We start from the raw sequence: 14,949 nt of genomic DNA on the forward strand, positions 1-14,949 counted from the left end.
TTAGGTGTACGTGGCTGGCGCATTAGCCTGTTGAGCTATAGGCGCTGAGCCAAGTGTCATATTCTTGACTTCTTTTTCAAAGCTAATTTGTTCTGTTTAACCTTGCTTGAGCATTACTGTGGATTGTAGCAGTGTTGTAGTCTCAGAGCTGTCATTACAATCTTTAGGCTTTCCATCTTTCTTTACTTGATGGTTTACCTTGATTTGTTGTTCATAAAATATCTTCTACTTTTTATATGAATATTAATAATCATCCTACTTAATTTGTAGGTTCACCACCATAAGAATCCCATTAGAAGATGCATTTGAAAGCAGAGCCTCCCATGTGAATTAAAGCTAGAAGTTTCTAACAGAAAAATTTCCAGCAATATATTAGCAACATGACCCATCAGAATTCAGTGCTAATATAGAAATAATTTTGCCATGATTGCTGGTGAAGATGTGGAGAAAGGGGAACCCTCATACACTCTTAGTGGGAATGTAAGTTAGTGCAACCATTTGAAGAACTCCTCAAGAAACTAAAAATAGAACTACCATTTGACCCAGCAATCCCACTGCTGGGTATGTATGCAAAAGAAAGGAATTCAGTGTATCAAAAAGATGCCTGTACTTTCACGTTTATTGCAGCACTGTTCACAATAGCCAAGAATTAGAATCAGCCTAAGTGTCCATCAGTAAATGAATGGATAAATAAATTGTGGTATATATGCACATAACCATAAAAAAGAATGAGAAATCCTACCGTTTGCAACAACATGAATGAAATTGAGAATACTACATTAAGTAAGATAAGCCATTCACAGAAAGACAAGTCTTCTGGGTTTTTTTTTTGAGACAGAGTCTCACTTTGTTGCCCTTGGTAGAGAGCCGTGGTGTCATAGCTCATAGCAACCTCAAACTCTTGAGCTCAAGCTATCCTCTTACCTCAGCCTCCTGAGTAGCTGGGACTACTGGCGCCTGTCATAATGCCTGGCTATTTTTTGTTTGTTTTTAGAGATGAGGTCTCGCTCTGGCTTAGGCTCGTCTCGAGCCTGTGAGCTCAGGCAATCCCTGCCTCGGCCTCCCAGTGAAAGATAAGTCTTGCACGTTCTCACTGATGCGTGGTAACTAAATATGAAAATTAAAAACAGGCTTGGCACCTGTAGCATGGTGGTTATGGTGCCAGCCACATACACCAAAGCTGACGGGTTCGAAACTGGCCTGGGCCAGCTAAACAACGATGATAACTGCAACTAAAAATAGCAGGGCATTGTGGCGGATGCCTGTAGTCTCAGCTACTTGGGAGGCTGAGGCAAGACCATCACTTAAGCCCAAGAGTTAGAGGTTTCTGTGAGCTGTAATGCCACGGCACTCTACCAAAGGCAACATAGTGAGACTCTGTCTCAAAGAAAAAAAATTAAAAACAATTGACCTCAAAAAAAAATTAAAAAAAAAGCAGTTGATCTGATGGAGATAGTACAATGATGATTACCAGGGGCTAGAAAGGGTAGTGGGAAGTAGGGATAATGGTTAATGGGTACAAAAATAAAGTTAGAGAGTTAGATAGAATGAACAGTATTTGATAGTACAACAAAGTAGCTCTATTGTACAAAAAGTTAGGTATACTTTAAAATAAAGAAAGAAAAAAATAAAATAACTAAAAGAGTAGAATTTGAGTGTTCCTAACACAAAGAGATAATACATGCATAAGAGAATGGAGTCCTCCAGTTACCCTGATTTAATTCACATCATACACCTATATCAAAGCATCACATGTACCCATAATAAATAATTTTTTTTTTTCTTTTCTTCCTTTAGCAATTCTCTTGCCCTTTGCCTCCCAAGTAGCTGGGACTACAGGCGCCTCCCACAATGCCCAGTTTTGTTTTGTTTTGTTTTGTTTTTTGGTAGAGATGGGGTCTCACCCTGGCTCACTCTGGCTCATGCTGGTCTTGATCCTCTGAGCTCAGGCAATCCACCCGCCTCAGCCTCCCATAGCTCTAGGACTATAGGCGTGAGCCACCATACCCAGCGACCCATAATAAATAAAGTTGTTTTTTTTTTTGAGACAGTCTCATTATGTCACCCTCAGTAGAGTGCTGTGACATCACAGCTCACAGTAACCTCAAACTCTTGAGTTTAAGCAATTCTCTTGCTTCAGCCTTTCAAGTAACTGAGACTACAGCTGCCTGCCACAACGCCTGGTTATATATTTTTGTTGTTGCTGTGATTGTTGTTCAGCAGGCCTGGGTGGGTTCCAACCTGCCAGCCTTAGTGCATGTGGCTGGCACCCTAACCACTGATCTGTGGGTGCTGAGCCTAGAATAAGATTTTTAAAAGAAGAAAAAAATATATATATTTTAAACAGAGTCTCATACTGTTGCTTAGAGTAGAATGCTGTGGCTGCAGCCTAGCTCACAATAACCTTAAACTCAAGCAGTCCTCCTGTCTCAGCCTCCCGAGTAGCTGGGACTACAGCCATGTGCCGTAATGCCTGGCTAATTTTTCTGTTTTTAGTAGAGATGGAGTCTCACTGTTGCTCATGCTGTTCTCAAATTCCTGAGCTCAAGAGATCCTTCCACTTGGTCTTCCCAGAGTGCTAAGATTGCAGGCATGAACCACCAGGCCTAGCCAAGAAGAAATAATTTTGTTGTGAAGTCTTTTCTTTCGCAGATACATTTTGATCAATCAATATTAATGTATTTATCAGCTGTGAATTCTCACTGTACCTGGTTATGGTGACTTTTTTATATCTGTGGCTATTTTTCTTCTTCAGTGATCTGAAGATAAAGGTTGGGGGCAGGCACATCAATGCTCATAAGTTTGTCCTGGCAGCCCGAAGTGACAGCTGGAGTCTAGCCAATTTGTCTTCCACTGAGGAGCTGGACCTGTCAGGTGAGCCTTTGAGTAGAAACACAAAACTGCTAGCATAAGAACTCTCCACAGAATGTTATAGGGTGTGATTTTGAAATATTTATGGTTTGATGAAAGTAGAATACTTATTTTATCAATTGGTAGTAACCATGACTAGTTAAGTTATTAGTGAATCAGTAAGTTGTCCTTTATGGATGGTTCTGTTTAATACCTGGCTAACAAATCATAAATGTTTCAGTGTCTATAATGTTCTTATTTATAAAATAGAATTATATTTCCACAAGCTCATTTCATATAATAGCATGTTATAAATGTGCATTTGTGTGCATAACAGGTTTTCCTTTAATCTTAGAAAAGGTCTTACTGTCAAGTTACTTAAAATTTAATAATAAAGCACTCTCTTTGGCAGCACATATACTAAAATTGGAACAATACAGAGAAGATTATCATGGCCCCTTTAAAAAAAATTAATAATAGACACCAAAGTAGTTTTTCTGATCTATTTGAATTGAATTTAGAAGTAACAAATTACTCCAAAGATTAACAATATTATTTCTTAAACATCAAAGGATGACCATTAGTCTTTAGGATTTTAATAGATAATGAGTCACTATGTGTTATGGTGGGTATGTTAATTTGTTTCACTGTAGTAACCATTTTACTAATGTCCTGTTATGTGCCTTTAATAAAGGCAATAAAATTTATTTTTTAGGGCAGTGCCTGTGGCTCAGTGGGTCGGGTGCTTGCTGGGTGGCGGGTTCAAACCCGGCCCCCGCGAAACTGCAACAAAAAAATAGCTGAGTGTTGTGGCAGGCACCTGTGGTCCCAGCTACTCAGGAGGGAAGATAATTGCCTAAGCCCAGGAGTTGGAGGTTGCTGTGAGCAGTATGATGCCACGGCACTCTACCAAGGGCGATAAAGTGAGACTCTGTCTCTACAAAAAAAAATTATTTTTTAAAAAAGAATTTTACCATGTTGCAACAATTTAAATAAACTTACTCTCTTATCAAAAAAGAATTTTAATAGGTGCATCAGGCTATTTAATGTTATTATTTGTTTTGTGTTACGTTATATTTTGTAGAATTTGGGTAAATATGGTGGTGAGCAGATTTAAAAGCAATTATTTTTGAAAGTTGACCCTGAAATTACATTTTCATTTAGTATGTGCCTAATTATTATTGAAAAAAAGGTGCAAAAAGGAGAGTTTAACATAATTTCACTCTTAATAATATAATTCTCATGAGAGAATTATAACATGGTAAGGAGAATATCTAGGCATTAAGATGTGAGGTGAAGTCGTATGTCTCTTAATGATGTGTGTGTATACAGTCTTTTATGTTTGTACAAGAGATTGTACAAATGTCAAAGAGTGTACATATACAAATCCAAATGGTATAACCTACAATGCACTTAGGCTATAGGCTATAGCCTATTGCTTCTAGTAAGTTATTGTAGTGAATACTGTAGGCACTTATAACACAATGGTAAGTATTTATATTTCTAAACATAGAAAAGTAACGGTAAAAATATGGTACCATAACCTTATGGGATCACCATTGTATAATGTGGTTTGTTGTTGACTGTCCTGTGGTGCATAACTATGTTTATAGAAGTGGTTGGCTATGTGAAAATTCTGCTGAATTACATCTTTTTTTTTGAGACAGAGTCTCACTTTGTTTTCCTCAGTAAAGTGCTGTGGCGTCAACAGCTCACATCAACCTCAAACTCCTGGGCTCAAGTGAGTCTCTTGCCTCAGCCTCCTAAGTAGCTGGTACTACAGGCACCTGCCACAATGCCCAGCTATTTTTAGAGATAAGGTCTCCCTCCAGCTCAGGCTGGTCTCAAACCTGTGAGCTTAGGGAAGGTACCTGCCTTGGCCTCCCACACTGCTAGGATTACAAGTATGAACCACCATGCCTGGCCTGAATTATATCTTTATTCAAAAGATTCAACAATTCAGAGGGTTCTGTTTTTCATGTGCAGTGTTAGGAACACAGAGATGATTATAACACAGTCTTTGCCATATGGAAGCTATGCTCTGCTGGAGGAAACAGGCTATTAACAAATCATTTCAGATCAGAAATATAAATATAGTCATGTAATTATCTTTTTTTTTTTTTTTTTTTGAGACTGAGTCTCAAGCTTTTGCCCTAGGTAGAGTGTCATGGTGTCATAGCTCATAGTGCCTGCTAACTCTTGATCTCAAGTGATCCTCTTGCCTCAGTTTTTCCATTTTTAGTAGAGACATGGTCTCACTCTTGCTCAGGCTAATTATCTTATATATAAAGAAGGGAAGAGACTAAGTTGGACCAATAAGGAAAGTTTTAGAGGTTGCTGGGCACCGTGGCTCACACCTATATCCTAGCACTCTGGAAGGTTGAGATGGGGGAAAGCCTTAGCTCAGGAGTTCGAGACCAGCCTGAGCCAGAGAGAGACCTCATCTCTTTAAAAAAAAAAAAAATAGCTGGGTGTTTTGGTGATGTCCGTAGTCCCAGCTACTTGGGAAGCTGAGGCAAGAGAATTACTTAAGCCCAAGAGTTGGAGGTTGCTGTGAGCTGTGACACTATGGCACTCTGCCTTGGGTGACAAAGTGAGACTCTGTCTCAAAAAAAAAAAAGTTTCAGAGGTGGCTAACACCTGAGTAGTGTTGTGAAGGGTAAGCATTTATCTCATGGATTTAGAGGAGCACATGTATAATGTTTCTCTACTGCAAATAAACTGTCTCCATGATTATTTCTTTTTTTTGAGACGGAGCCTCAAGCTATCCCCCTGGTTAGAGTGCCATGGCATCACACTCACAGCAACCTCCAACTCCTGGGCTCAAGCGAATCTCCTGCCTCCGCCTCCCAAGTAGCTGGGACTACAGGTGCCCGCCACAACGCCTGGCCATTTTTTGGTTGCAGCCATTATTGTTGTTTGGCGGGCCCGGGCTGGGGATTCGAACCTGCCACCTTAGGTGTATGTGGCTGGTGCCTTAGCCGCTTGAGCCACAGGCACCGAGCCTCTCCATGATTATTTCTAGGATTTTTGAGGTTCATTATTAAAAGTTGTCAACAGCTCACAGCAACCTCTAACTCCTGGGATTAGGCAATTCTCTTGCCTCAGCTTCCCAAGTGTCTGGGACTACAGGTGCCCACCAGAGCGCCCGGCTATTTTTTGTTGCGGTTTGGCCAAGGCTGGGTTTGAACCCACCATCCTCAGTATATTGAGCTGGCGCCCTACCCACTGAGCCACAGGTGCTGCCTTCATTATTAAAGCATTTGTTCATATGCATGCATGCTGATAACTAAAATATCTTGTTGGGTATCAGTCTTTGCCGGAAGGGCACTAGTCTACAAGATTGAAATCTCAGAGCACAGTTTTTGTTCATTTTTGTTTGTGATTTTGTTTTTGAGATAGGGTCTTGCTCAGGCTAGAGTGCAGTGGTGTCATTGTAGCTCACTGCAGCCTTCAAGTCTCTGAGCTCAAGTGATTCTCCTCCTTCAGCCTCCCAAGTAGCTGAGCCTATAGACACCTGCCATCATGTCTAGCTAAATTTTGTAATTTTTTTTTTTTTTTGAAACAGAGTCTTATTCTGTTGTCCTGGGGAGAATGTCGTGGCATTATAGCTCACAGCAACCTCAATCTCTTGGGTTCAAGCCTTCTTGCCTCATCCTCCTGAGTACTTGTAACTATAGCTCTTGCTACAACACCAGGCTAGTTTTTCTTCTTTTAGTAGAGATAGAGGTCTCACTTATTGCTCAGGCTGGTCCCAAACTCCTGAGCTCAAGCATTCCACCTGCTTTGGCTTCCCATAGTGCTAGGATTACAGTCATGAGCCACTGCACCTGGCCTAAATTTTGTATTCTTTGTAGAGATCGAGTCTAATTCTATTCCCATGCTGTCCTTGAACTTTTGGTCTCAACCAATCCTCTGGCCTTAGAATTCCAAAGTGCTGAGATTACAGGTGTGAGCCACAACACCTGGCTTTTTTTTAAAAGTATAATTTTTTGAAGCCAAGTGTCTTTGACTTCGTATATAACATTATTATGGATAGCTTTTAAAGCCTATTAGATTGTGTGGTGTTCCTACAAAATGAACATATTGCTCAAAAAACTAGAAGAGGTAATAAATATATGGAAAATATCCAAATTTGTTAATAAAGTGTTAAGAATAAGCTTTAGATATCTATATAATAAAAAATTAATGATTCCAGTAGTTGTGAGGCCCATGAAATTGGTACTCTTGCCCATTGCCAATGACATTGTAAGTGGGCATGATGGGGTTTTAGAAAGCAGTTAGGCAGCTGCAAAATAATCCCCCCAACCCCCAGACAAGAGTCTCACTATGTCACCCTCAGTAGAGTGCTGTGCTATCGCAGCTCACAGCAACCTGAAACTCTTGGGCTTAAGCAATTTTCTTGCCTCAGCCTCCCGATCAGCTGGGACTATAGGTTCCCACTACAATGCCTGGCTATTTTTTGGGGTTCAGTAGTTGTTTAACAGGCCCGGGTAAACTCGAATCTGCCAGCCTAGGCTGACACCCTACTCGTTGAGCTATGGGTGCTGAGCCTAAATATTCTTTTTTTTTTTTTAACCTCATTATCTGACTTCTGGAATAACTGTCATAGGTAATTCAGATAGCATAACTGTTCATAACAGTTTTGTTTGTAATTGTGAGATAAAATGAATAAGAATGAGGAAAATAAAATATGACAGATTTTTGGACCAAAAAGAAGTACGTAACACAGAAAATTGCATTAAAACTCAAAAAGCCTAATATAAATGTTGAATTAAAAATTTTGCTTTATGGTGAACTTTTTAGTACACCAAATATTTCTTTTTTTTTTTTTGCAGTTTTTGGCTGGGGCCGGGTTTGAACCCGCCACCTCCGGCATATGGGGTTGGCGCCTCACTCCTTTGAGCTACAGGCGCTGCCCATACACCGAATATTTCAGAATAGCTTTAACTTACTGCCACCTGTCTACAAGATAGCTTCACTGTTGTTAGAAAGTTTTCCAAGTTTAGGAGAGTATAATAATGATGCCTACAAATGTCGCTCAGGTCTTCTTCAGGTGTAAGTAATAAGCATGTATTTTGCTCCTGTTGTAAAGTTTGCTTTTAGGAGTGATCTACTTCAAAGCAGATGGTTTTGTGGCTTTGGTAGGTCAGGTACCTATCACAATGGCTGACCATAAAACCTATGCATTAGTACTTTTGAAGTATGTCTTGGGAGAGAAGGCCAAGGTGGTGGTAGTCCATGTGGATCTATTTCACATTCTTCCTAGCTCATTGACTGGGTATGTGTGTGATTGCCTATACCTGGGGTTGTAGCAGCTGAAGCTGCCCAGGAAAACCTCTGTATTATGTGATACCTGGAAGCACTAATGCTGCATGGCTGGCCAGCAGTTTGAGGGAGATTGGAAATAGGCTCTTGTGTAGGAGATAAGCACCCCTTGCTCAGACATGGCAGTTTGCTTCAATGTGCTCCCCCAGGAGATTGATTCTGAGAAAGATTTCTTCAAAGATTGAGCTTCTGTACCTGCCTATAGATATGCAGAAATATGCAGAAATTCTCTTGGCTGGAAATTCTGGAGAATCAGCCGGGGTCGCAGCTGGAAGTAAACCGGTCTCCGAGCATTGGGTTCTGTTCTCTGTCTTCCCCCTTCATTAACATTATAATCTCTAGTTTCGGTTTGGGCTAAAAAGAACAGACAGCCAGTCTGCTTTATATTTTTACTCTAAACAAAATCAATTGTATATGTTTTCCTCAGCCTTCACACTGATTTGTAATCTTAAATTGTAGCTTCCTAATGTTACTTCACTTCTTTGTATATGTGTTAAATTCTTACTGAATGTTTGAAAGTATATAAGATAATCAGTAAAGTTAAGCTGGGTCGCCGACCAGAGCGAGTCTCGGCCTCCTTTCAAATCAGTCATCTTGTCTGCAGTTTCTTCACCCCGCGTCTCCGATCAAAGGGCTCCAAAGAACACTTTCACTCTTATAGACAAGTGTATAAAAAAACCTATGTTTTAAATGGTTGAACTTTTTTTCACACTACAAACTGATAAAGTCATTTTGTGAATTTGCTAGTGTAGTTTTTCAAAATTATTCCCTTTATATCACAAATATTGAGAGGCAGGCACTTTTCCAGGATCTTAGTGAACAAAATTAAGTCTTGTTTGCATGGAACTGTGTTAAAAGAATTGACTTTCTAAGCTCTATGTTTTTCTTGTCTAATTGACATTTCTTAAAATTTAAAAAAGTACAATTTTAATCCTGCTGTTAATTATTATAAGGATTTTAGCACGTTGATGAAATACAACAAGTATTATATGCTATTTAACAAGTATTTAGATATACTCTTACATACCCATAATAATTAAAAATGTTAAGAGTATTTGGATATATGAAACTTTTACTAAATAATACCTTGTTCAAAAAAATAAAATGTTTTATGCCTGACAATAAAGGCATGATCACTTCTGTAGGATTCTTGCCATGAATTTACAACTTCAGTCTCATCATGAGAAAACCTTAGACAAGCCCAAATTAGCCAACCAGTGTTATCAAACAGGTGAGAGACACAGAGGAACTATTGCAGGGTAGGCGAGACTATGGAGATATGATACCTCAATGTAGTCTGGAATCCTTGATTAGACTCTGGACCATAAAAAGGACATTATTGGTAAGATTGACAAAATAAGGCCTTTAATTATTTAATAGTATTGTATATTACCTAATTACCCAGGGGTTTTTTTTTTTTTTTTTTTTTGTGGCCAGTGAGCTACCTTTTCTTTTCCCAATTTTTCTTTCTTTTTATTATTATTTTTTATTAAATCATAACTTTGATTTAATAAAAAATAATAATTGATGCATTTATGAGGTTCAGGGTACTGCTTCGATATACAATGAGAAATGCTTACGATGAACTAAGTAACACTTCTATCACAAATATACTCATGTCTTAATAGTTTTGAAATGTACCATTGCATCATGCGCATTAGGCGAGGTCCCCCCAGATACCCTTCCTCCTCCCATATCTCCCCTCCCCTCCCCTTTCTCTCCTCTTGGCTTCTACTTTCTGGACTATAGTTATGTTTTGCCATTCGTATGAGTGTGTAGGTGATTACATATTGATTTCATACTAATATTGAGTACACTGGATACTTTTTCCCCATTCTTGAGATACTTTACTAAGAAGAATATGTTCCAGCTCCATCCAGGTAAACATAAAAGATGTGAAGTTTCCATCTTTTTTTATGGCTACATATATTCCATGGTGTACATATACCACAATTTGTTAATCCATTCATGGGTTGATGGGCACTTGGGCTGTTTTCATGTCTTGGCTATTATAAATTGGGCTGCAGTGAACATTCTGGTACAAATGTTATTCCTGTAAAATAATTTTTGATCATCAGGGTATATACCTAGTAGAGGAATTACAGGATCAAACTGTAGGTCTACTTTTAGTTCCTTGAGTGTTCTCCAAACTTCTTTCCAAAAAGGTAGTATTAGCTGGCATTCCCACCAGCAGTGTAGAAGTGTTCCCTTCTCTCCTTATCCATGCCAACGTCTATAGTTTTGGGATTTTGTGATGTGGGCTAATCTTAACTGGAGTGATGATTAAGGGTGATGAGCATTTTTTCATGTGTTTGTAGGCTATGCGCCTGTCTTCATCAGGGAAGCTTCTGTTCAAGTCTCTTGCCCACATAGAAATGGGGTTATTTATTCTTTGCTTATTGATTAGTTTGAGTTCTCTGTAGATTCTAGTTATCAGACTTTTTCTTTTTATTGCCCTGGGTAGAGTGCTCTGGCGTCACAGCTCACAGCAACCTCCAACTCCTGGGCTTAGGATATTCTTTTGCCTCAGCCTCCTAAGTAGCTGGGACTACAGGCACCCGCCACAATGCCTGGCTATTTTTTTGTTGCAGTTTGGCCGGGGTTGGGTTCAAACCTGCCACCATCAGTATATGGGGCTGGTGCCCTATCCACTGAGCCACAGGTGCCGCCTTAGTTATCAGACTTTTGTCAGAAGCATAACCTGCAAAAATCTTCTCCTGTTCTGAAGGTTGTCTGTTTGCTTTACGTACTGTGCTCTTGGCTGTGCAAAAGCTTTTTAGTTTGATCAAATCTCAGTAATGTATTTTGGATGTTGCTTCAATTGTCCCGGGGGTCTTCCTCATAAAATATTCTTCCAGGCCAATTTCTTCACTTTTTCCCTGCAGTCTCTTCTAGTATTTTTATAGTTTCATGTCTTAAGTTTAAATCTTTTATCCAGTGAGAATCAGTTTTTGTTAATGGTGAAAGGTGAGGGTCCAGTTTCAGTCTTCTACAGGTTGCCAGCCAGTTCACCCAGCACCATTTGTTAAATAGGTGCTGAAGATTTGAAGAGCAAATAACAATAAGTAGCCAGGTTCATCTCTTGGTTCTCTATTTTGTTCCATAAATCTACCACTCTATTTTTGTGCCAGTACCATGCTGTTTTGATCACTATAGATTTATAGTATAGCCTGAAGTCTGGTAATGTAATACCTCCTGATTTGTTCTTACTTCTGAGTAATGTATTTGCTATTTGAGTTTTTTTCTGATTCCATATAAAACAAAGTACTATTTTTTATTTTTTGCAGTTTTTGGCTGGGGCTGGGTTTGAACCCGCCACCTCCGGCATATGGGGCCAGCGCCCTACTCCTTGAGCCACAGGCGCCGCCTGCGAAGTGCTATTTTTCAAGTTCTTTAAAGTATGACAGTGGTGCTTTAATAGAGATTGCATTAAATCTGTAGATTGCTTTGGGTAGTATGGACATCAACAATGTTGATTCTACCCAGCCATGAGCATGGTATGTTTTTCCATTTATTAACATTTTCAGCTATTTCTTTTCTCAGAGTTTCATAGTTCTCTTTATAGAGATCTTTCATGTCCTTTGTTAGGTAAATTCCCAGATATTTCATCTTCTTTGACACTACTATGAAAGGAAAAGAGTCCTTGACTATATTTTCAGCTTGAAATTATTGGGATATATAAAAGCTACTGATTTGTAAGTATTGATTTTGTATCCTGAGATGCTAATTACCCAGTTTTGATAATTGTACTATGGTTATATAATATGTTAACATTAGGTTAAAGTGTGTATGGAAAGAGTGTATGGGAATGCTCCTGCAACTTTTCTCTAAGTCTGAAATTATTTTAAAATAATAAAGTAAAAGTACAAATTTTCTTTTTCTTTTCTTTTTTTTTTTTTGAGACAGAGCCTCAAGCTGTCGCCCTGGTTAGAGTGCTGTGACATCACAGCTCACAGCAACCTCCAACTCCTGGGCTTAAGCAAGTCTCTTGCCTCAGCCTCCGAAGTAGCTGAGACTACAGCTACCCACCACAACATCCGGCTGTTTTTCGGTCAAGGTTACTTGGCAGGCCCAAGCTGGATGTGAACTGCCAGCTCTGGTGTATGTGGCTAGCGCCTTACCTTCTTGAGCTACAGCCGCTGAACCTTGCTTTTTATTTCTTCCTGTCAAGATAACCTTTAAATAAGTGAGGTGATGGATATGTTAATTAGTGATTTAATCATATTATATATATATATCAAAACATCATATATACTGTAAATACGTATAATTTTTGTTTGTTAACTATACCTTTACAAAAAAATAAAGAAAAAAGATCTGAGTTTGTAAAGATACTTATTGATCAACTAAGAGGAGAAAGAAAATGAATATTAGGTCAACACAGTGTAACAAATCTTGAGTCCGGGAGGAGAGCACTATATTTACTTATTTGTAAAGTAAAGCAGTTTGCTTTAGGCAAAAAGATTTGTTTATAGCCTCTTTTTAGCACTTTACCAAAAGCAGCTAACACTATGAGAGGTTTCAGTGCATTAGAATGGTTATTTGGAAGCTAGAGTTTCTTTCATGTTTTCTCAAGCATATCTTGTGGTTCTTTGGCACTGGAGCTTAGGGTATGAGTCATTGTGCTCCCCCCGGCATATGTCCTGAGTAGGGTCAAGCCGTTCCAAATAGCTAAGCATCCTCCGTCCTTTAATATTCTGGTTAGGAAAGCTATGTGCTGAAGCACCACCTGAAGGGGTTATGCCATGCAGTGGAAAGAGCATAGATTCCTAGGCTCAGTGCTGAGGTGCACCAATGTGCTTCAGCAAACTTACAGGGAGCTGTGTGATACTTTACATTTTTGAGGTGGCACCTGTGGCTCAAGGAATAGGGCGCCAGCCCCATATACAGGAGGTGGTGGGTTCAAACCCAGCCTTGGCCAAAAACTGCAAAAAAAAAACAAAAACAAAAACCCAGAACTTTACATTTCTGAGAGATACACAGCAATATTCCACATCTAAGATGCTAGATGAACTACTAGCTCAAGGTTGTTCAGTTTCAATGTTACATTACCCTGTGATCCTTTGATGACATCCCTGGTATGTTTAAAATATGCTCACAGATTCTTTGATATTCCTCCCTGCAAGGGGGGTTTCAAATTCCCCTCCTCTTAAGTATAGGCTGCCTCACCTCTAATGAATGGTGTGGTAGTAGAAGTGACAACATGTTACTTCAGCAGAGGGTTTATTGAGGGCATTGTATCTGCTTCCTTGTTCTCTTTTCAATTGTTCACTTTGAGAGAAGGGAGCTGCCACATCATAAGGATGCTCAAACAGCCTTGTGGCCTTCTGCCAACAGCCATGTCCCATCCCAAAGGTTCTCTTAGACCTTAAAATATCTGTCAATATGTGTTCTGTGGTTATATCCCTTTCCTGATAATTGCTTTTGTGGTTTTTTCTCCAGTCTTTGGTTATGCTAAGTTGTCTTTGTATTGGCTTATTAGAGATTTAATTTGGGTTGATGGATTATTCTTTTAATTTTTATGTTTAGCCAATTAGGTAATCTTATTTTATCTATATTAAAATTTTAAAATTAATTAATATTAAATATTTCTGTGGAATTCCTTTAATTTATTTATTTTTGGTTTTGTTTTGTTTTTTGAGGTAGCGTCTCAGTCATCCTGGGTAGAGCACGCTGGCATCCTAGTTCACAACAACCTCAAACTCCTGGGTTCAAGCAATCCTCCTGCCTCAGCCTCCTGGGTAGCTAGGACTATGGGTGCTCGCTACAACCTGGCTAGTTTTTCTGTTTTTAGTAGAGATGGGCTCTTGTTCTTGCTCAGGCTGGTCTCGAAATACTGAGCTCAGGCAAAACACCCACTTCAGTCTCCAGAGTGCTAGGATCACAGGTGTGAGCTAGCGTGCCCAACCAACTTATTTTTTCTTTTTGAGTTGAATGATTCTCTTCTATCTCATTTTCTATAAGTTTTAAGACTGACTTTTTCATAATATAAATCAGGCTACATCACAAATATTTCAATAGGTACTGTTTTCTTTGTGATTACTTTCTAAATAGTCTTATTATAGCAGCAAGGTTTTATATAGCAGTTAGTATGTGGTAGTGGCATTCTGAGTGCTTTATTTATTTATTTTTTGTTTTTGAGACAGAGTCTCACTCTGTTGCCCTGGGTAGAGTGTGGTGGCATTATAGCTCACAGCAACCTCAAACTCTTGGGTTCAAGCAATCCTCTTGTCTCAGCCTCCCGAGTAGCTGGGACTACAGGCATCTTTCACAACGCCTGGCTGTTTTTAGAGATGGGGTCTTCTTGTTGTTCAGGCTGGTCTTGAACTCCTAGGCTCAAGGAATGTGCCTGTCTCGGCCTCCTAGAATGTTAGGATTACAAGAGTGAGCCATCATGCCTGGCTTTGCTTCACATGTTTTTTGTTTATCTTGAGGCAGTCTCACTTTGTTGCCCTCGGTAGAGTGCCATGGTGTCTCAGCTCACAGCAACCTTAAACTGTTGGGCTCAAGGGATTCTCTTGCCTCAGCCTCCCAAGTAGCTGGAACTACAGGTGCCCATCACAATGCCCAGCTATGTCATTGTTGTTTAGCTGGCCTGGGCCAGGTTCGAACCCACCAACCTCAATATATGTGGCCTGCGCCCTAACTACTCACCTGCAGGCACTGAGCCTAAGGGTTGAGGTAGCGTCTCAGTCATCCTGGGTAGAGCACGCTGGCATCCTAGTTCACAACAACCTCAAACTCCTGGGTTCAAGCAATCCTCCTGCCTCA

At 39.6% G+C, this 14,949-nt stretch overlaps 1 protein-coding gene and 1 pseudogene across 1 annotated transcript in view; both read left to right on the plus strand.

The window, feature by feature from the left end:
* ANKFY1 (ankyrin repeat and FYVE domain containing 1) overlaps positions 1-14,949 on the plus strand; it is a 117,922-nt gene that overhangs the window by 40,952 nt on the left and 62,021 nt on the right. The window contains exon 3 of the mRNA XM_012810939.2: positions 2,756-2,874. Within this exon, the coding sequence (XP_012666393.2) occupies positions 2,756-2,874 (119 nt within the window). The remainder of the gene's footprint in view (positions 1-2,755; positions 2,875-14,949) is intronic.
* LOC111728228 lies at positions 3,247-3,347 on the plus strand (annotated as a pseudogene).

Source organism: Otolemur garnettii, unplaced genomic scaffold (assembly GCF_000181295.1).
Source record: "Otolemur garnettii isolate 467f Iridium unplaced genomic scaffold, OtoGar3 scaffold00145, whole genome shotgun sequence".
NCBI classification, from domain to species: Eukaryota; Metazoa; Chordata; class Mammalia; order Primates; family Galagidae; genus Otolemur; species Otolemur garnettii.